Genomic DNA, 19,171 nt, shown 5'->3' with positions numbered 1-19,171 from the left:
AAAGCTGGGATTACAGTGTTTGTGGTTGTGTTAAAAAGGCAAAGAGAAGATGTGTCTTTAGCTGGTGGAGACACATAGGGGAGTCTTTATGGCTGAAGCCATCTGTGGGGTGCCTACTCTAACGTGACACCAGCTAGGGCGTCAGGCCAGGGAGCGTGGACGAGGGAAGATTGAGCCACGTGTTGGGGACTTTCATCTGGGTGACAGATCCGTAGAAGTTCATTGCACTGTGTTCTTTTGTGTATGTCTAATATTTTTCAGAAAAGTTTAAAAACAAAGTAAGGGAGTGGTTTTTACAAGAATTTAAGGAATAGAATTAAAAGGCATTATGGGCCCAATTCCTTCATCAAGAATTAATTTACTCTGAGTGTATGAGGTCGCCTCTAGGTACCAGGTCCCTGAGGATGATCAGCCTCTGTACCCACTGCTCCTTCCTCTGCTGACTCCAGATTCCCCTGAGCCCACATCCCCTGGAGTGACTGTGGGGACCAAGCAGCCCTGTCCATCTGAGAGGCTGCCCCTGAAGGTGACTCGGCATGAGAACAAGAATCACCACCATCTCTGTTCATGAGATCACCTTTGACCTTGAAAGTCAGTCGTTATCGTAGTGAACAACTTCTGACCAAGAAAAATTGAGCATATACACCCATGAGACATAAACTAATGCTGCAGTAAAAACAAAGCAGAAAGGACAGCTTCAGCTTCCAAACCCCCACTTCCGGTTTTTGGCCTGCATTCTCATCAGTCCTGACTGCCGGTCACAGAGCGTCTGCAAACAGCCTGACCACATGCCCTTCAGAGTGAGCACAGAGGAAATGAGGAGGCCAGGAGGCTGAGCGCATCTCCTGACACATCAGGGACCACAGGCAGGCCCTCCGGACAGAAGCCTAAGGCCACCTGGTTGGGAGGCCTCTCTCTCCTGCCTGCTGCACACTGGACCTCTCGGGCAGCATCTCTGGGCTCCTCCCCACACCTGCCTCTCACCACCAGGTTGGGCTGGTGGCCTCTGAGCTCCCATGCAGGACTTGAACTTGAGAAGCGGAGTTAGAGAAAGCATCTGGTCACCTGAGGAACTCTGTCTGTGGGGGACACAGGATGGGCTGAGAAAAAGCCTTTTCCAGAGAAAGAGCTTGAAGAGATTGGGAGGAGGTGAGGGAGGAATACAGACTCCTTGAGCCACAGGGACATTTTTCCAGATTGAACTCACCAGCACCACACAGGAGGCCCAGGACCACAACAGGAAGAAGCCCTCACCCCCCCCCAAGGCTTTCTTAGTGGATGTCGGGCTCGGACAATCAGGGTCCAGGGTCTGCCTCCTAGGGTTGGGGACCTCCCTCTGTGGGTGTGGCCCCACTGCCCACGCTCAGGAGATGTGGACACCAGGTCTGCCTGCACTGCAGAGAGCCGGCCCCTGCACTGCGACTTGTCCTTGAGTCTGGGCTGAAATGGGGGAGGAATGCCTCCAAGCAGAAAGGAATCAGAGGTTCCACAACAAATTAAACACGGGCTGTCCTGTGACCCACTTCTGGGCATGGGCATGTGCAACTTAACTATGGGGATTTTATCGCTCTGCCACCACCAGAGGCACCTACACACACCCAGATGGTACAACCCACTCACACCTGGGCTGTGTGGGTGTCCCTGTCATAAACGCGTCACCGTTGATCAAACTGTCACCCACAAAAACCAGAAGCAGGAGCTCAAACTAGCGCTTATCCAGGGACATTCAGACAGCACCACTATAAGAGGAGGACCATGAGAGGGGTCTCGGGGCCCCAGCTGCTGTGCACGTGGCTGTAAGGACACACGTCCCTCAGAGTCCTGGAAGCAAGCTCTGAACACCCTAGCGAGTGTGCAGGCTCTGTCCCTGCCTCCCGGCCACTGGCCTTATGGTCTTTTCACCCATTTGAATCTGGTCCGTGTGGGGAGGGGAAGCTGGTGGGCAGCTGGGAAGACAGAGAGATGACGGTGGCAAACGGGGGCGGAGGGAAGCGGGTAGGTGGACGGTGGACAGTGGACACTGAGCCAGGCCACTGGGGCCCATGGCTGACCTGGAGCTCGGGCACCGTCCTCTCGGCGATGTTGGGCCTGAAGGACGTGGCTGGGTAGTAGAGGAGGAAGCACATGTTGAGAGGCGTGAGGCCCTCATCCGTGCACTTGTTCACATCAGCCCCGTTGTCCAGCAGCAGGTTGACAATGTTAATGTGACAGTTAATCTGGAGGGAGAAGGCCGGTCTCACAAGGACAGCAGGCTCCCTCAGCCAGGGGCGAGACAGGCACCTGATGCTCACATGGAAACTAGCTTCCCCGAGTGAGGCCTCATGCCGGCCTGAACTCCGAGACGGAGACATGAGCTCTCGCTTGGGCTGGGCAAGGGGCATCAAACATGTGACTGAGACATGTGACCAAGGCATGTGCCCTCACCCCACCTGACCCCATACATCCCACTTCGAGTCTGGAGGACTGCGGCTTCACCAAACGGAGAGGGAATGTCCCCCACCCACTCGAGGGTGCCATCACCAGGGGCCTCGAGGGTCAGTGCTCCTGGAGGGCAACCCTGCAGCAGACACAGCATGGGAGGGAGGGATGCTCACTGCGGCTGCAGCGAGCACCGTGTAGCCATGAGCATCGGCCACGTCGGGACTGGCAAGGTTGTCCCTCAGGATCCCATAAATCCAGTCGTAGTTCCCTTCCTCGGCCTTCAGGATCATCTCCCTGGCAAGCCGCTCCTTGGGGCCACGGCATGCAAAGCTGCTCCGGTCCCCCTCCAGGATGGCGCCCATGTTCCAGCTGGAGTGCTCCTTCTTGTTCCTGGCAACACAGGAGCTTCAGTGGACCTAATGCCGCCACTGAAGGGGCCGTCCTGAGCCCTCCTTCCCACACTGCCTCTCCTCCTTCTGGGGCCCAGAATGGCTCAGCCCTCCTTCTTCCCCTCCCCCTCAGCCATGGTCAGCGTGGATGTGGCACAATGCCTGCAGGTGAAGATGCTCAGGCTAAGCATCTGCCCTGGGCAGCAGTGGCTGCAAGGAGCACACACACAGGTCTGGCACTCAGCACCAAGCAACCACATCCCACCTCTGCCCTTTCGCTTTCCTATTCGAGTAGAGAACATGCAAGTCCCATGGTCCGTTCACCACACACACCGAATGAAGCCTGTGTGCCCATAACGTCCTTCACAGTCAAGAACCTGTGGTTTTATGGTAGCTTCTGTACCCAATAGTCTTCAACGACTGACTACGGGTTCAGCTGATATTTGCATGATGGATGAATGGATGCATCAATAGGTGAAGAAGCAGATGGATGGGTGGATGGGTTGATGGATATAGATAAATTGATGGGTGGATGGATGGAAGGATGGGTGGATGGACAGATGGATAAATATGGATGGATGGATGGATGGATGGATGGATGGATGGATAAATATATGGATGGATGGATGGATAGATGAGTGGGTGGGTGAGTGGGTGGATAGATGGATGAGTGGATGGATGGACAGATGGATGGATGGATGGATGGATGGGTACATGAATGGATGCATAAGTAGCCTCCTGTGCTCACAAACATGCATTCTAAAACAGTTTAGTGATATCTGAAAACAATTTAAGAAAGGGATTAAAATATTGAAAATTTTACTTAAGAAATCAGTTTCCCTTTGGTGCTGCTAACTATGGCAGGGCTGTGGGGTAGGGGTGCCTTTGGAGACCAGCAGAGCAGCTGTTTTTTCCTGGCCATCTTTGGAGAAGCCAGAGGCCTGGCCAGCCCCTGGCCCACTCTTGCCCTGCTCCCCCATCCTTGGCTCTCTGGCCAGATCCATATTAAGACATCATGGTAATAACAGTCCCTCTCGGTGTGGCCCTTGTGCAGAGACTTGACCATCTAATCACAGGCAGGACCCTGCGCAGGTCTGCAGATGTGGGGCACTCGCTCTGACCTATACAGAGGAAACATGCACAAGGCTCCAGCACCAGGGTGTGACTCAGCTCCATGGGATCAGGAGTTTACCCTCTTCCATGCCCTGGCTCCACTCTCACCAAGCAGACTGCCCTGGAGTAGGCCAGCAGATCCCCCCACCCCCACAGCCCTCCGCATGTCCCAACCCACAAGCCCTGGCACTGGCTGTCCCTCCCACTCATCATTGGGCTGTGCCAGTCCGTTAAAAAAAGAAGCCTATTTACGTTAACCTGATAAATACCCCGGGCGCCAGGGCCATCAGGGCAGCATGAGCAGGTCCCCCAGACATCGCAGAACGGCAGCCCTGATTACCTGAACTTGTAAGCATGTTTTTGGATTTTGACCATCAAAGGGGTCTCATTTTTTATGAACCACGGTTCTCCGTCCTCAACAAATGGAGGAATATCATGCAGGAAGATCCGGGAGTCCAAGTCTCTTCGGAAAGAGCGGGTAATGGGCATGTGGGTGTTGTCGGTGGAGTAGAGGTACACATCCGGGGACAGAGTCAGGTCGTCATTCAGCAGCAACTGCTTATAGTCATAGAAAAATGGGTCCTGCTCCTCCTGCAGGTCCCAGTGCATGGTCTCCTCCTCAGAGAGGCTGATTCTAACAGGGGAGTGCGTGAGGAAGCCCTCGAACTCCGGGTAACAGCGGATGGAGAAGCTGCAGGGTATTTCCGTGCACAGCTTGATCAGATGCTCCCGGAACCACAGCCCCACGTCCTGGCTGCCGTCGGGGTAGGTCTCAATGCCTGGCCCAAACCGCTCGTCTGCTTTGTACAGCCCCTGAAAAACAAGTCCCGCCAGGGCAGAGGGAGGACTCAGCAGGGCTGTAGACTCTGCCACCAGTTTCTTAAAATCAAAAGAAGAAATGTCTTCATTTCCTCAATAAATATCCATTGAGGCTTCCTATGTCCCAGGTACAGGGACCCACAGCAAATGTGTAAACACAGACATTTCGGTGGAGGACGTGGTGGTCAGGGGCGGACGGGACCTTTCTCAGAAAGTGGGGACATGACCAGGGGTCTCAAGGTGGAAGTGTGTGTGGGATGTCAGGAGGGGCTCATTTCAGGGAACCCCCTGCAGCCCTAACACTAGGGACCCAGCCCAGGTGCTCCAGCAGCGTGTGGGTGAGGTGCCAGGCTCCAGGTCAGACAGACTCAGCAGGTGTGAATAAGGAGGAGGAGGAGCTGGCCCTTGCTGCCCATAAACCTGGCAGAATGTAGCCCTTCCTGGGCCTTTCTGGATCTTTCACCAGGTATGGAGATGGAACAGCTGGGAAGAATGAGAAACTATGAGTGACAATACAGCCCCCAGAACAAGGGAGTCTGGCAGCACAGTTCCCTGCAGGGAGCACAAAGAAAGACTCAGTTCCCAGGGACCTGATCTTTCCTGCGATGGCATTGATGGATGTCTGGAGGTTGTGGGAGGGCAGAGGAATTTTTATGAGGAAATATCTTGTCATCAGAGCTATAATCACAAATGTAGACTCTGCCAATCACCCGATGGTTAAATAAGGAAGGTGTGTCCACGGATGCTACTTCTTGCAGGTTTAAAATTTTCTGCTTTTGGTATGTGTTGTCAACCAATGGTCACTGGTGCCAATTCAAGGACAATAGGAATCCCAAATTTGGGGTGCGGAGAAGAAGGACACTTTATTCAGGCTGTGATCTGCTCTGTTTCAAGCAGGCCAGGAAAGCTCATCCTTTGGTGGAAAGGGAAAGTGCTTCCCAGAGGTTGAGGGGAGTTCGCATTTACAGACAGAAGTCCCCGCCCTTGGTCCCTGATTAGTCTGTCCCCTTGCAAATAAGGACTCCAATTGCTCGCACTTTGATTGGTTCAAAAGGCACTTTCCTGATTGGACAGAATGGAGCTGCTCTGATTGGTCAGTGAAGATGTTGATGGGGGATACAGCTGCACTGCTCCATTTGAATGGGGAAAGCCTCAGTCCTATTGGTTGAAATAGGATTCCAGGACTCCTCTCTAAGGGCTGGCTCAGATGGCAGAAACAGTGCAGGCAGGCTTTCAGTGCAGAGGCTTCTCCCGGAAGTGCAGTTTGCATGAGAGGCCTCTGTGTAGAAATGGCAGCCAGGCTCTGTGTCGTTGTGTGTATTTTTAAATTTGAACCCAGTTAGCCATCAGGAGCCCTCCTTAGTAGGTATCTGCTTTCTCAGGGTCCACATTGTTTACTTTTTTTCATTCTTATTTTTTGTTAATCCTCAGCTAAGGGTATTTTTTTCCATTGCTTTTGCAGAGAAAGGAGGGTGGGAAGGAGGGAAAGAGAGAGAAACATTGATGTGACACATCAATTGGTTGCATCCTGTACACGCCCTGACTGGGGGCAGGGAGTGAATCTGCAACCGAGGTATGTGCCCTTGACTGGGAATTGAACCCTACACCCTTTGGTGCGCAGGCTGATGCTCTAACCACTGAGCTACCAGGGCCACAGTGTTTCTTTTTGAGCAAAGAATCTTAAAGGAAAACATTCTAAAGGTCACCAGCAAACATGGCAAGATCCATGAGCAGGCCATGACCGCAGCACTCTCTGGAGGCCACGTTCATGCTGCCATCCATCCCTCAAGACGGCAAGAAATGAGGGATTGTGTGCTGCCCCGAGGAGAGGGGGCAGGAATATGTATGCATTTGCTCAAACTTTGTAGGTGCAAAGATAAAACATCAGTAATGACAAGGGAGGGTTTAGGATGTTAGAGAAAAGGATGGAAGCATACTACTCTGGGTCAGTGGTCGGCAAACTCATTAGTCAACAGAGCGGCAAACCACTGCTCTGGGTGGACCTGTTTGCTAGATTTGACTAGGAAAATATCAGTTTTGTACATAATTACAAAACTAAATTAAAGCAAGATTTAACAATTCTTAAACCATGAAAGCAAAATAGCACAAGTGAATGTGGCTCTGTATCCAGTGGTGGATTAGCCCCAGAAAGGAATCCTTCCATGGGATTTGACCCCACATCCCAGGTGGGACAGGCTGGGGGACAAAAGGAAGACCAAGGCCAAGGAATCTTGAACTGTCTTCAGAAACCATGATGGTGGTAGTGACGCTATGTTGTTATCCTGAAACCATTACACATATTTTATGAGACAAAGCAAATGAGAAATTTTGTTAATAGTTAGAAACTGAGATTGTTAGGACTAAGAGAAATGTAGGCAGACACAGCAGCAGAGCTGTGAGTGAAAGCCCCACCCTCTTTCTTACACTGCAGCTGGAAATATTAGGAGAAACGGGTGATGTCTTTTTTCATCAAGAAATATATTTCTGCCCTAGCCAGTTTGCTAAGTGGTTAGAGCACCAACCCTGAGACTGAAGGGCCGCAAGTTCAATTCCAGTCAAGGGCACATACCTTGGTTGCAGGCTCAATCTCCAGCCCCAGTTGGGGCATGTGTGGGAGGCAACCAATCCATGTCATTTCTCTCGCTGTCTTTCCCCCCTCCCTTCCACTCTAAAATTCAGTGGGGAAAAAATAGCCTTGAGTGAGGATTAACAAAGAAAAGGAAAAAAAAAGAAATGTACTTCTAGATCTACTACTGAAAAGGCCTAAAAATAACAACCACCCAACAAGGCAGTAATGAGCACCCAGACTGTGGTTCCTAAACACTGTGTCCCACTAAAGGGACCACGCTCCCCAGACAAACGGTTAATTCTGGTCCAGGATGGGAAATGCATGAAGGATCTTGGAACTACTTGTCACTGCAGAAAGCGAGAAAACGACCCAAACCTGCAGGAACTGTGTCAAAATCTCAAGAGCTAAACCATAGAGGCGCTCCCTGACCAAAGGTGGGACAATCAAATAGCGTAATAACAGCAAGGGATTGAAATATATCAACTATGTTAAAATCCATGAGCTTATGAAGATACTCAAAAAATTAACCATCATTGCCACCTGAAGGGTGTTAAAAAATGGATTTAGCCGAAACCGGTTTGGCTCAGTGGATAGAGCGTCGGCCTGCGGACTCAAGGGTCCCAGGTTCGATTCCGGTTAAGGGCATGTACCTTGGTTGCGGGCACATCCCCGGTGGGGGGTGTGCAAGAGGCAGCTGATCGATGTTTCTCTCTCATCGATGTTTCTAACTCTCTATCCCTCTCTCTTCCTCTCGTAAAAAATCAATAAAAAAATATATATAAAGAAATGGATTTACGGTGACCCTGCTTCTCACCTGCACATGTGGCGGCCCCGCCCCTCACCCACACTCGGGGCCCCATCCCCTCACCTGGAAGAGCCTTGACTTCATGTACATAGTGCCGTAGCCTTCTCGGTAGCTGAGGTAAAACATGCCAGTGAAACTGGAGCCATCTGGCCACATGTAGGTGCCGAAGCCATGGCGGTGGTCCCGGTAAAACTGCCCGTGGTAGGACTGTGGACAAAGAGCTCTGTGACAGGCATGTCTGAGAAGCTGCCCCTCACCACCCAGACCCCTTACAGGACCCCTCCCAGCTGAGCCACCATGTCTGGCCAGCATGAATGGGGACCAATGGGGTTATAAACTCTTGGGGTGCCTGGCCACAGGGTCACCTTCAAGTTTGGTGGCCAACATGACAGAGCTTGGTCACCCAAATCATGCACAGGGGGTGCCAGGCAGTCAGTCCCCCCAATGGCCACGCTCCCTCCTGCCTGGCTCAGGTGAGGGAGTGGAGGAGGTGTCAGAACTGCCCAGACATCCTGAGTCAGGAAGGGAGAGGCCATGATGGGGTCAGTGCCCACCCTGGGTTTAGGCAGAACCTGTCTCCCCTCAGGAGCTCTTGCCTGGGCTCAGCTCTCATCTTGTCTGGCCTCCACGCAGGTTCACAGACAGCAGGCTGGCCCAGGAACTGGGGGCTGCCAGCCTCCGGTCACCCATGTGGCCCTGGGGGGAGGGGTGTGTGCTCTGGCTAAGAACATGGATGTGGCTTTGATTTAAAACTCCTCCATGGATGGGGGCCTCTGTCTGTGTTAGGGGTGGGACTATCAGAGCCTTCCCTCCAATGGGACCCCAGGAGAAACAGAGAATGTGATGTCCAATCACCAGACTCGACTGTCGTGTGTGTCAGACGGTTGCCTTCTGCAGCAGAGGCGGGCTGGACAGCACTCAGTGGACTGTCCGTGCTCTGCACAAAGGGGATGCACTGTTGCCTGCTTCCTGTCCCTTTTCTTTCCTCTGGCAATTGAGATGGCTCCCCATTCATTTGTCAGTGGACTGACCCTACCTCCACCCCCCACACATGTGGAATGCCTGGCCAGCCAGAGCACTCCAGTCCTAGCCTTGATTTGGGTTTGGCCACAGGACCCACAGCCCACAGGGTCCTGCTGGGTTTTTTTCTTCTCTTCTAGGAGTTCATGATGCCACCCCTGTGGGCCTGCCAGATGGTGGAGGATCAGTCTTGCCCCCCTCCACCCTATAAAAATGGGGAGAGAAAGGGCCTGGTGGGTCATTAGAACCTGGACCCAGCCACGCAGAGGACTACGGGACCCCTGTGATGGACTTCCAGTTACAAGAGCCAACAAGGCCCTTTTCGGTTCAACCAGGTCTAATTGGGGTCTGCTGGTTACTCCTCCTGAGTGTGGCAGGGCCAGACACTGATGAGCAGAGAGGCCCTCGGCTGGGGACCGCCTGCCTTCCACCAACATTCCATGTGTACGATGACGTGGGGAGTATCAGAGTCCATTCAACTGAAAAGTAAAAACCTACGCTGCACACTGTTTGTGAGGCATTTACTAGTAACCATCAGCATGAGAGGATTCTGGCCACGCCCAGCACTGGGCCAATGTCCCCGTGCTTCCATCCACCCCTCATCGGGCCCCTGCACAGACCTAGGGCCTCATCTGACGAGCAGAGCGGACGTGCTCGGTCCTGTTCTTTCAATACAGTTAACGTGTTCAAGGCAACTGCTGGAGAGTGGCGCACCCTCTGCCTTCTGGCCTCTGGCTCACAAGCCTCCGCGGCTGTACAAGCGTCTGCTTGGTGGACCCAGAGGTCCCTGCCAGGCCCCTGCTGTGCTCTCCCTTCACGGGAAGAACCTGGCATTGGGAGGACAGGTTGATGTACCCAAACCGCCCACCACTGTGACAGGGCAGTCTGACCCCTGCACACCACAATGTCAGTTAAAAGAGAAATCAGCTAAGAACTAAAAAACAAATTTGAACAGGAGTCAGTACTCGAGTCATGAATGTCCTGGTGACCCCCACTCATGGGCTCAGGTCCCTGCCTGCCTGCCACTGTCCTGGTCACAGGAGGTCTGGAGGCTCCTCCAAGCTTGGGGCACGTTCCAGGCATCTCTTGGGTAGGAAAAATGTTAGCCTGGCATCCCTCCTGTGGCTGGACCATGAGTTCACATCACACCCCTCTCAGAAGAAGAGAGATGGGCCCTGGTGGCTGAGCCCTGGGCCAGGAGGGAAGGAAGCATTGGAAGCCAGTTACCTCACCCGTAGGCCACGAGAATTCTCCATACCCCAACTTCATGTCCAGCCCGAAATGCCCTCGGTAGACGCAGCCATCCTGCCACTCCTGCACACCTTGGACCAGCTGGATGTAGGTCTCCTTCAGGTCCTGCTCCCTAAGCGGGGGCTGGGACTCCTCCTCCTCCTCCTCCGGGACCTCTGGCATGTTCCTGGTGGCATGAAGGGCAGCAAGAGGGAAGAACCGAACTGGCCAGAGGTCTTCAGAGTGACTGTGTGCCGAGAACCGCACTCTACCACACCGCACCTCCCAACAACCCCAGGGCAAAGGCTGTTGGTATCCTCATTCCCCAGAAAGGGAAACTGAGGCAGAGAGAGTATAGTGATTGCCCAGGAAGTGGAAAGTACTGTGAGGCTGTCTAACAAGGGTCATGGTGTGCAGCATCCACCCAGAGCTGGGCAGACACTGGTGGACCAATGGAACAGGCTAAGCAAGGAGAGGGAGCTTCAGGTCAAGGGATGATCCAAAAGCAACTTGAGGGGCAGCAATGGACCCCTCAGAGGAAGGGCGGATGCAGGGGTGAATGGACACTTGACAGGGGCAGAGAATGTGTGCCAGGGCGGGCTTGCCTCTTTCCTGTTCTTGCTATCTAAAAGTACAATCCTGACTCAAAGGTGGACCCAGCCTCACCCAGCACACACACACACCCTCTCTGCCCCCCGCCCCCCTCTAAAGGCCTGTCTGGAGGATGCTGCATCCGGGTGTCTGTCTAGACCCGTGCTGTTGTCAGGCTGCACACAGTGTAGGAACACTCAGACTCCGAGCCCCCTCCACCAGATGGCCCTCAAACGCCAGCCATGAGCCACAGAGGCCTAAAGCCTGCCCAACAAGGAGGGACCGGGCTGCTACAAACACAAGGATTTCTATTCAATATTGTTATATGCCTGTAGGAAGAAGCCAAGAAGGATAGACACCAACATGCAACAATGATGAAGTCTGGGGCTCAGATATGCTTTGCTGTTGTTCTTTTGCTTACCTGTGTTTATGGACTGAATTGTGCCCCCAACCCCTAAAATGTGTTGGAGTCCTACCCTTTCAGAACCTCACAATGTGACTTTATTTGGACCCTATTCCAATGTGACCATTGTCCTTATAAAAGAAAGAAGTTGGGACACAGAGGATTGCAGTGAGGTGACATGTAGACAGAGAGAAGACAGCCATCTACATGCCTCGGGGAGAGGTCTGCCACAGACTCTTCCCACACCCTAAAAGAGAACCACCCTGCCCACACCTCTTGGACTTCACACCTGAGGACAATACATTGTAGTTTAAGCCACTTGCCTGTGGTTCTTTGTTAGAGCCCTGACAAATTAACATACCTGTATTTCTCATTTTCTACATGCACAGATATTACTTGTTAATAAAAAAAATTAGTATTAATGAGGAGGAAAGATAACTGACAGTAAGAATAAGAGAAATAAAAATTTTCAAAAATGTCCCTAAAATAATAAATGAAAATGATTTTGAGGTTAAATAAGAAAATCATACTGTGCAACCAATCAGCTGTACGGCTCGCTTTGGGGTCATTGGAAATGATCAGCTGGCAAGGTAGACACGAGTTTGACCACTTGGCTTGGTCACCAGATAGTTCCTTACTTCCTCATGTCAGCCTGCTCCAGCGGCTATAACAAACTCACAGATGGGCAGCTTACACAACAGACATTTATTACTCCCAGGTCTGGAAGCTGGAGACTCAGGTCAGGGTGTCTGAAGACTCGGTTCTCTGTGTCCTCACTTGCTGGAGGGTGGAAGCTGTTAGTCTCCTCTTCTTGTAAGGACAGTAATGCCATCATGGGGCCCCACCCGCAGGATCTCACCTAATCCTAATTACCACAAGTATCTCCCAAAAGTCCCCTTTCCTAATATTATCACATTGTGGGTTACGGCTTTTACATAGGCTTTTCAGGGGTGGGGGACACAATTCAGTCCACAAAAGAGACAAACAGCCCTAGCCGGTTTAGCTCAGTGGATACAGCGTCAGCCTGCGGACTGAAGGGTCCCAGGTTCGATTATGACCAAGGGCACATGCCTGGGTTGTGGGCTTGATCCCCAGCAGGGGACGTGCGGGAGGTGGCCGATCAATGATTCTCATCATTGATGTTTCTATCTCTCTCTCCTTCTCCCTTCCTCTCTGAAATCAATAAATATATATTTTTTTTAAATAGAGAGAGAGACAAACAGTGGGGTTAGAGGGTGGATTTCTCCTTGATCTGAGAGAAGCACCTGGCCCAAAGTAGGCCTACCAAGTGTCAGCTCTCACATCAGCACCCTGTGAAGAAGCTATGTCAACCCAGGACTGGGACCCCCATGGTATAAAGCAAATGCCCCAAGACTGTGAGGTGACAGGCAAGCCCAGAGTGGGCAGGCTAGATGGAAGGTGCAAAGATCAGGCTCTAGGGCCCAGTCGCCCATTATGGTAATTTTCCTCAGTGGCTGTTGATACAACATTGGGGTTTTTCTATTTCTCCAGAGACTAGATTTTTGAGGGATAATATAACTTTTAGCGATTTCTTAACACCTGCCCCAAAGCCGGATCCCAGCTAAGTCTGGTCCTCAGCGTCAGCCGCAGACCTCCCTTCCCGAGGTTCCCCACACCTTTTGGTGAAGAGGATGGAGCTCTCCAAGGTCCCTGGATCCTCAAAGGGAGTAGGCTCGCTGCCTCTCCTCTCCTCCTGGTCTGAGGAATAACCACCATCCATGTCTCTCGTCTATGAACCTGGAAGCAAAGCCGGAGACCCACAGTAGCTCTCAGGGCTTCTGGTAAGCGCCCACTGACCGCCCACAGCCCCAGTGGCCTCAGAGGAACCGCCGCTTCCCCTAACCGGACCAGGTCCAAAGGCCTCTGCTGCCATCCATCCTGTTAGAACCTCCAGGAAATCTTCGCCAGAGCTCCGAGGGTCTCCTGTCCCTTCCGTGGGGTGAAAACCACAGGAAGGGCCGGTAGGGCCACCCTCCCACGACCACAAGTTAGAGCCATGTGGCGAGGTCAGTCCGGCGCCAGCTGAGTGCCCTCGATTGCCCCGGGGTGCTCAGGAGCCAGCCGCAGGTGCATGGCCCCACCCAACCCCTAACTCACAGCCTAACACGCAAGTCGGGTCTCAAATTTCCTCTCTGCTCCTCCTCGGGAGCGTGGGACCACGCGCAGCCCCCACCACTGCCTCGGTGGAGCTCAGAGACACCCCCCGCCCCCCCCCCAACCCCCCCACACACACACACACACACACTTGGCTCACCGAGACTCGCTGCTTCCCCGCCGGGATCCCGACCGCGCCCCTGCCGCGGGGTCGCACCAGCCTCGGAGAGCTCACAGCGACCACAACAGGTCAGCCAGCAGCGCAGACCCGCTGGCCAGTCTCCACTGGGCACAGTGCTGGAGCCCGAGAGCGTCGGGTTTCCCTGGAGACGACCCCACTCCCCGCCCACGTGGCGGCTACGGCTCTTGGCCTGGCCAATCCCGCGCCGGCCTCTCCCGGACACGCCCCCGGGCGTTCAGGGTGGGGGCAAGGTGTGGCCCTCTGTGACTTCACAGAAATCCCAGGCCGGGTGTACCTGCCCCCCTGCCCTCTGTCCCCACCCGGTGGGCACACACCCTCCCCACGCACCTCCGCAAGTGCTCCTGGCCTTCTGTCTGAGTCCCCCCGCGGGAGAGCAGGGAGCCGGCAGGGGGTCTCCACCCGACACTGACCTCGAAGTCCAACACAGGACGCTGGGTCAGCCTCTGGCCTAGGGCATACCCCGGGAGATGGAGCGAAATGCTCCCGACGCCCCCGCGAAGAGGGCCCGGAGGAAACTGCAGCACAGCTGAGGGATAAATTAATTTGTCTACCATCGCGGTAAAGCCAGCACTTGATCAAGCTCCGCCTGACTCTGAAGCGGGGCTTCCTTTCCTTCAGGAAATGTTTGTGGGAGGCACAGAGGGGGAGCTCAAGGTCTGGTGGGGGAACTAATGAGGTAGAGGCCTGGGGTCACTGGGAGAGAAGGATTAGCTGTTGGGACTGACAAGTCAGAAGTCTCCAGAACACCTCTTTTTGGACCACATTTTAGTATTTAGAATTGTTTGGCCAATCTCACTAGACTGTCAGATTTGCCACAAATAGGTGTGTGTGTGTTTTTTAATTACTGCCTAGTCTTTTGTATTGGGCAGTGTATTAGTTTCCTAAAACTGCTGTAACAAAGCATTACAAACTGGGTGGCTTCTTAAACCAACAAAAGTTATTCTTTCCTCAGTGTTTGGGTGGCCTTGGAACAGAAAACCCACCTCATCCTCCAACAATAAAGGGTGATTTGCTAGCTCAGGAAACCAGGTGCATGGCCAATAGGAAGGTCTTCAGGTTTGGTTTGGTTCAGTGGCCCAACAATGTCATCAAGGATCTGGTTTCTCCCAGCGTGGCTTTCACCCAAGGCTGCCTTCCTCTGTGGTGTTAAGGATAAAATGGAGATCTCCATGCTCCTCTCCTCCTTGGTTCATGAGAGCCCAAGCCCTTTGATGAAGCAATAATGGGGTAACAGCTTTACTGATTGGCTAGAGGTAACCAGGACCCACTTCCAGAACTGGGGGACAGAAAATCTATTTGGTTGGCTCCCATGAACTTGGGAAAATGAGAATTTCATTGCTTCTCCATCCCAAGAAAGCCCATCTGTCCTTAGGGCAGAAGAAGAAAATGGATTCTGGGAGGGCTTTTGTGGGAGATGTCCGGACCTGCAGCCAATGAAGACGTGGCTGCAAAGTGGTATCTGAGTCTTTAGCTCAGAAAGGAGCTGGCCCAGGTTGTAACAAAAGAACTGACGGTTACCAGTGCTTGGAGGCTGTAGCTGAACTGAGAGAATCAAGATCACCCAGAGATTATACACAGGTTCATTTTGTCAGATTTATCCAGTACTAGGTGTGGGAGAGGAGGTCGGTACTGGAGAATATTCTCTGGTAGAATGGATTGTATATCTTAGGCAAACAATGGAGATGAATCAGAAAATTTTACTGTCATTAGAATAAAATTGCAATTAAATAAATATATGCAAGGCTGCCGTTACTTTTCACTGAAACCATTCCCTGAAAGGAACCAGTCAGCAGAAAAATCTATTGAAGAGGTATTCTTTTAATTTTTTAAATATATTTCTATTGATTTCAGAGAAGGGAGAGGGAAAGAAACAGCAATGATGAGAGAGAATCAGTGATGGGCCACTTCCTACACTGCCCACACTGGGGATCAAGCCTGCAACCTGGGCATATGCTCTGACTGGGAATCCAACTGTGATGACTTCCTGGTTCATAGATCGACGCTCAACCACTGAGCCAGCTTGCTGGGCTTGAAGAGGTGTTCTTAATGAATCTTACTGAAGAGGCAACTGTGTGGACATTAAATATTAGCTTTTTGAAGTTAACAGGGATGTCTCAAAAGTTAGTAACTTAGAAAAATAACAAAAATACTGGTTTATTTTTTAAAAATGAAAAGTTAATGGTAAATAGCTTTATATAAACTATGTTTTACAATAAAAGGGAAATAGTCCTAACCAGTTTGGCTCAGTGGATAGAGTGTGTTGGCCTGCAGACTGAAGGGTCCCGGGTTTGATTCTGGTCAAGGGCACATGCCCAGGTTGTGGGCTCCATCCCCAGCGGGGGCCGTGCAGGAGGCAGCCGACCAATGATTCGCTCATCATTGATGTTTCTATCTCTCGCTTCCTCCCTGAAATCAATAAAAATATTTTTTAAAAAATAAATAAAAGGGAAATAAAATGCAGACATTACAAAGGGCAACTTATTAGGAAGTAGGTAACAGAAGGAATAAGCATAAAGCTATACTAAAGGGCACCTCAGCCCGAAATACAGTTATAGGAAGTAGTTATTAAGAATACATGGTAAAAAGAAAAATACACGAAACCAGGCGATTTACCAGGACGACGATATTGAGGACACTGGTCAGGTGCGGGTGAGGATCTGTGACAGGGCCCCCCTGCTCCTCCTTATGACAGCCACATAAAGATGAGATGCCCCCTCCCCGAGCCCCGCTGTAGCCCACCTGGCCAGCCCGCATGGTCACGCTCCGGTGCGGCTGAAGCTCTCGGGTCGCAGGGACCTTCATCCAGTTCTAGAAAACCCGCCTCTCGTCTGCTGGTAAGCTCCGCCCGCACGTAGCATCCGTAGCCAATCAGAGGAGGCGCTCCGCAGGGCCTGACTAATGAGGAGGTGGCCAGGGGCTTGTGGGCGGGACCCGCTCGTGCACAGCCGAGATGCTGACCGCCCCGGGCGGCCCTCGGATACCTTTAGGACCCAGGCCAGCCTCCAGACTTCCCAAAATAGACCCCCGGGCAGATGCCTGAGCGCGTCATGGACTCCGGACGAGCAGAACGCCTCGGGGGCGCCCCGGCCACACAGCCGCCATTCGCGCACGTGGCCCCCTCGCTCTTTCTCGGGAACGCACGCACTGCAGCCGCGTCGGAACTGCTGGCGTGCGCGGGCGTCACCCTGTGCGTTAACGTCTCGCGCCAGCAGCCCGGGCCGCGCGCGCCCGGCGTGGCCGAGCTGCGCGTGCCCGTGTTCGACGACCCAGCCGAGGACCTGCTGGCCCACCTGGAGCCCACCTGCGCCGCCATGGAGGCCGCAGTGCGCGCCGGCGGCGCCTGCCTCGTCTACTGCAAGAATGGCCGCAGCCGCTCGGCCGCCGTCTGCACCGCTTACCTCATGCGGCACCGTGGCCTTAGCCTGGCGCAGGCCTTCCAGGTAGGGCGGTCCTTCAGGTGTAGGGCGGAGCCGCGGGTGGGAGCCTTCTCAGAGGGGCGGGGCACTCCCCAGGTGGTGGGCAGTTGAGGACTTTATAGCGAGTGCTGTGCGGGGTTTAATCTAATCCCCTTCCTTTGCAGACCGTGAAGAGCGCCCGCCCCGTGGCCGAGCCCAACCCTGGCTTCTGGTCTCAGCTCCAGAAGTACGAGGAGGGCCTGCAGTCCAGGTCCCGCCTGACCCCGGAGCCCTCCACACAGTGAGCCCTGATTGGTCAATCCAACCCCCAAGCCAGACTGGGAGTTTCCTGGAATGGTGTAATCCAAGCTTGTCAAACTCAGGGCTACGGGCCGCATGCAGCCCACAACTAATATTTTTGCAGCCCAGCCAACATAACAGTATGTAAGAAACATTTTAATAAATATTTCGTAACTTAATTTTTACAATATCCTGTTACACATAATCCTATACAATAAAAGGCTAATAAGGAATGACCGGTCGCTATGATATGCACTGACCACCAGGGGGCAGATGCTCAACACAGGCTCACGGCTGGCGAGATGGGGGCCTCTCCTGCTTCCACAGTAGTGCTAAGGATGTCTGACTGCTGGCTTAGGCCCACGCTCCCCACAGAGAGTGGGCCTAAGCCATCAGTTGGACATCCCCTGAGGGCTCCTGGACTGTGAGAGGGCACAGGCCGGGCTGAGGGACCGCCCCCTCCCCCGTGCATGAATTTCGTGCACCGGGCCTCTAGTTATTAATAACAAACTACAACGTTCACTAATGACTGATTACTATAATTGTGTTGCATTCATTTCCCTTATGCACCTTACGCACAGGCACACCATTTCTCTCCACTAATACTAGCAGGGAATATTTTAGCAGCTGATTGCCACGTCATTAGTCTTAGACTGACTTGTTTGGTATGTGCAACAGGAAATATTTTGCTTTCGGAGAATAAGAAAAATAAGTTTATTTGCATTACGCTTATTAATTTGTGCAGTTATTCAGTGTCTGGTAAGTTAATGTTCAAGAAAAAATATTAATTTTTATTAAAATGTTCTATTATTTTATGTTAATGATTACTCATTTATTTCAGCCCTTTGTATTCAGCATGTCTCTATCAAAATAAAGCTATGTTTCTATGAAAATTGAAGCTTTTGTTTTTTTACGGCCCACGTAAACTTAAGCCTTATTTGGCCCGTGTTAGCCTTTGAGTTTGACATGCTTGGTGTAATCCATTCACAATCCCCGTTTGTTAGACTGTCAGGAAGATCAAAACTACTTGAACTTTAGGCAGAAAGACATTATAGGGAAATCAAGGCCGGGAACCAAGGTCAGGAGATGGGGAGGTTCAGGGGTCACAGAGACCTGCCACCCTGATGTTGGCTGCCAGCCACTGTGACTTGGACAACTCTGGAGGACACCTGGGGCTGCTGGCACTCATGTCTGCAACGTGCTCAAACCATAGTGGCTTTTCCCCAGGCTCACACTGATCCCGTCTCTTATCTCAGAACCCAACACTGGATTGGGCCAGGGAGGGCCCATGGTCTCCTGACTTGTAGTTGCCATGACATGCAGGCCAGGGTGCAAGGCTGTGACAAACTACCCAGCACACCCACCTCTTACCATACCTCCCAGTTTCAGCAATAGCATTGAGCCCTAGTCTGACCTCCTGCAGCCACCTTCACACCAACAATGCACTGGCCACATGCACATCCGAGTCTGTGCATTCCTCTTCTGGTTAACATGTACCTCATATGGACAATCTGTGGCCTAAAGATATTAGGAAATTTATCACCAGCAATACTTCTTAAATAAGATAGTAGGGGAAAGAAAAGGAAAAATTGGGTAATACGTGTTGTCAAGTGATAATCGGTGCCAATTCAATGCCAACAGGAACCCCCAATTTGGGGTGTGGTACAGAAACTATTCAAAACAGCTCAATTGCAACACAGTATAGTTGTTTTAAAACAGCAGGGCAGTTGGCAGCCCTGGCACCAGGCCCTTCTCTAGCTAGACAACTGTGCTCTGCTTGGCTCTGCTCCACTTCACTC

At 52.3% G+C, this 19,171-nt stretch overlaps 2 protein-coding genes and 1 long non-coding RNA gene across 3 annotated transcripts in view; 1 reads left to right on the top strand and 2 right to left on the bottom strand.

Moving 5' to 3' along the window:
* The window catches only part of ANKMY1 (ankyrin repeat and MYND domain containing 1), a 41,701-nt gene extending 27,958 nt beyond the window's left edge, over nucleotides 1-13,743 (bottom strand). Inside the window, exons 1-7 of the mRNA XM_008138727.3 lie at nucleotides 13,636-13,743; nucleotides 12,998-13,118; nucleotides 10,364-10,553; nucleotides 8,180-8,323; nucleotides 4,264-4,736; nucleotides 2,595-2,811; nucleotides 2,052-2,216 (exon numbers count right to left, since the gene is read on the bottom strand). Of these exons, the coding sequence (XP_008136949.2) occupies nucleotides 2,052-2,216; nucleotides 2,595-2,811; nucleotides 4,264-4,736; nucleotides 8,180-8,323; nucleotides 10,364-10,553; nucleotides 12,998-13,101 (1,293 nt within the window). The 5' untranslated portion in view covers nucleotides 13,102-13,118; nucleotides 13,636-13,743. The remainder of the gene's footprint in view (nucleotides 1-2,051; nucleotides 2,217-2,594; nucleotides 2,812-4,263; nucleotides 4,737-8,179; nucleotides 8,324-10,363; nucleotides 10,554-12,997; nucleotides 13,119-13,635) is intronic.
* Nucleotides 13,744-15,475: 1,732 nt separating this feature from the next.
* Nucleotides 15,476-16,402, bottom strand: LOC129150715 (uncharacterized). The gene is made up of 3 exons (XR_008557442.1): nucleotides 16,291-16,402; nucleotides 15,912-16,083; nucleotides 15,476-15,745 (listed from the first exon to the last, which is right to left on the bottom strand). It is a non-coding gene; the product is annotated as an uncharacterized LOC129150715 (long non-coding RNA).
* A 205-nt stretch (nucleotides 16,403-16,607) lies between these two features.
* DUSP28 (dual specificity phosphatase 28) lies at nucleotides 16,608-18,270 on the top strand. The gene is made up of 2 exons (XM_028140772.2): nucleotides 16,608-17,117; nucleotides 17,258-18,270. Exons 1-2 carry the CDS (start codon nucleotides 16,710-16,712, stop codon nucleotides 17,375-17,377), a joined length of 528 nt encoding a protein of 175 aa, XP_027996573.2. The 5' UTR covers nucleotides 16,608-16,709; the 3' UTR covers nucleotides 17,378-18,270.
* The last annotated feature ends 901 nt before the right edge of the window (nucleotides 18,271-19,171 follow it).

Source organism: Eptesicus fuscus, chromosome 11 (assembly GCF_027574615.1).
Source record: "Eptesicus fuscus isolate TK198812 chromosome 11, DD_ASM_mEF_20220401, whole genome shotgun sequence".
Classification (NCBI taxonomy): Eukaryota; Metazoa; Chordata; class Mammalia; order Chiroptera; family Vespertilionidae; genus Eptesicus; species Eptesicus fuscus.
This window is presented reverse-complemented; position numbering and strand designations above follow the sequence as displayed.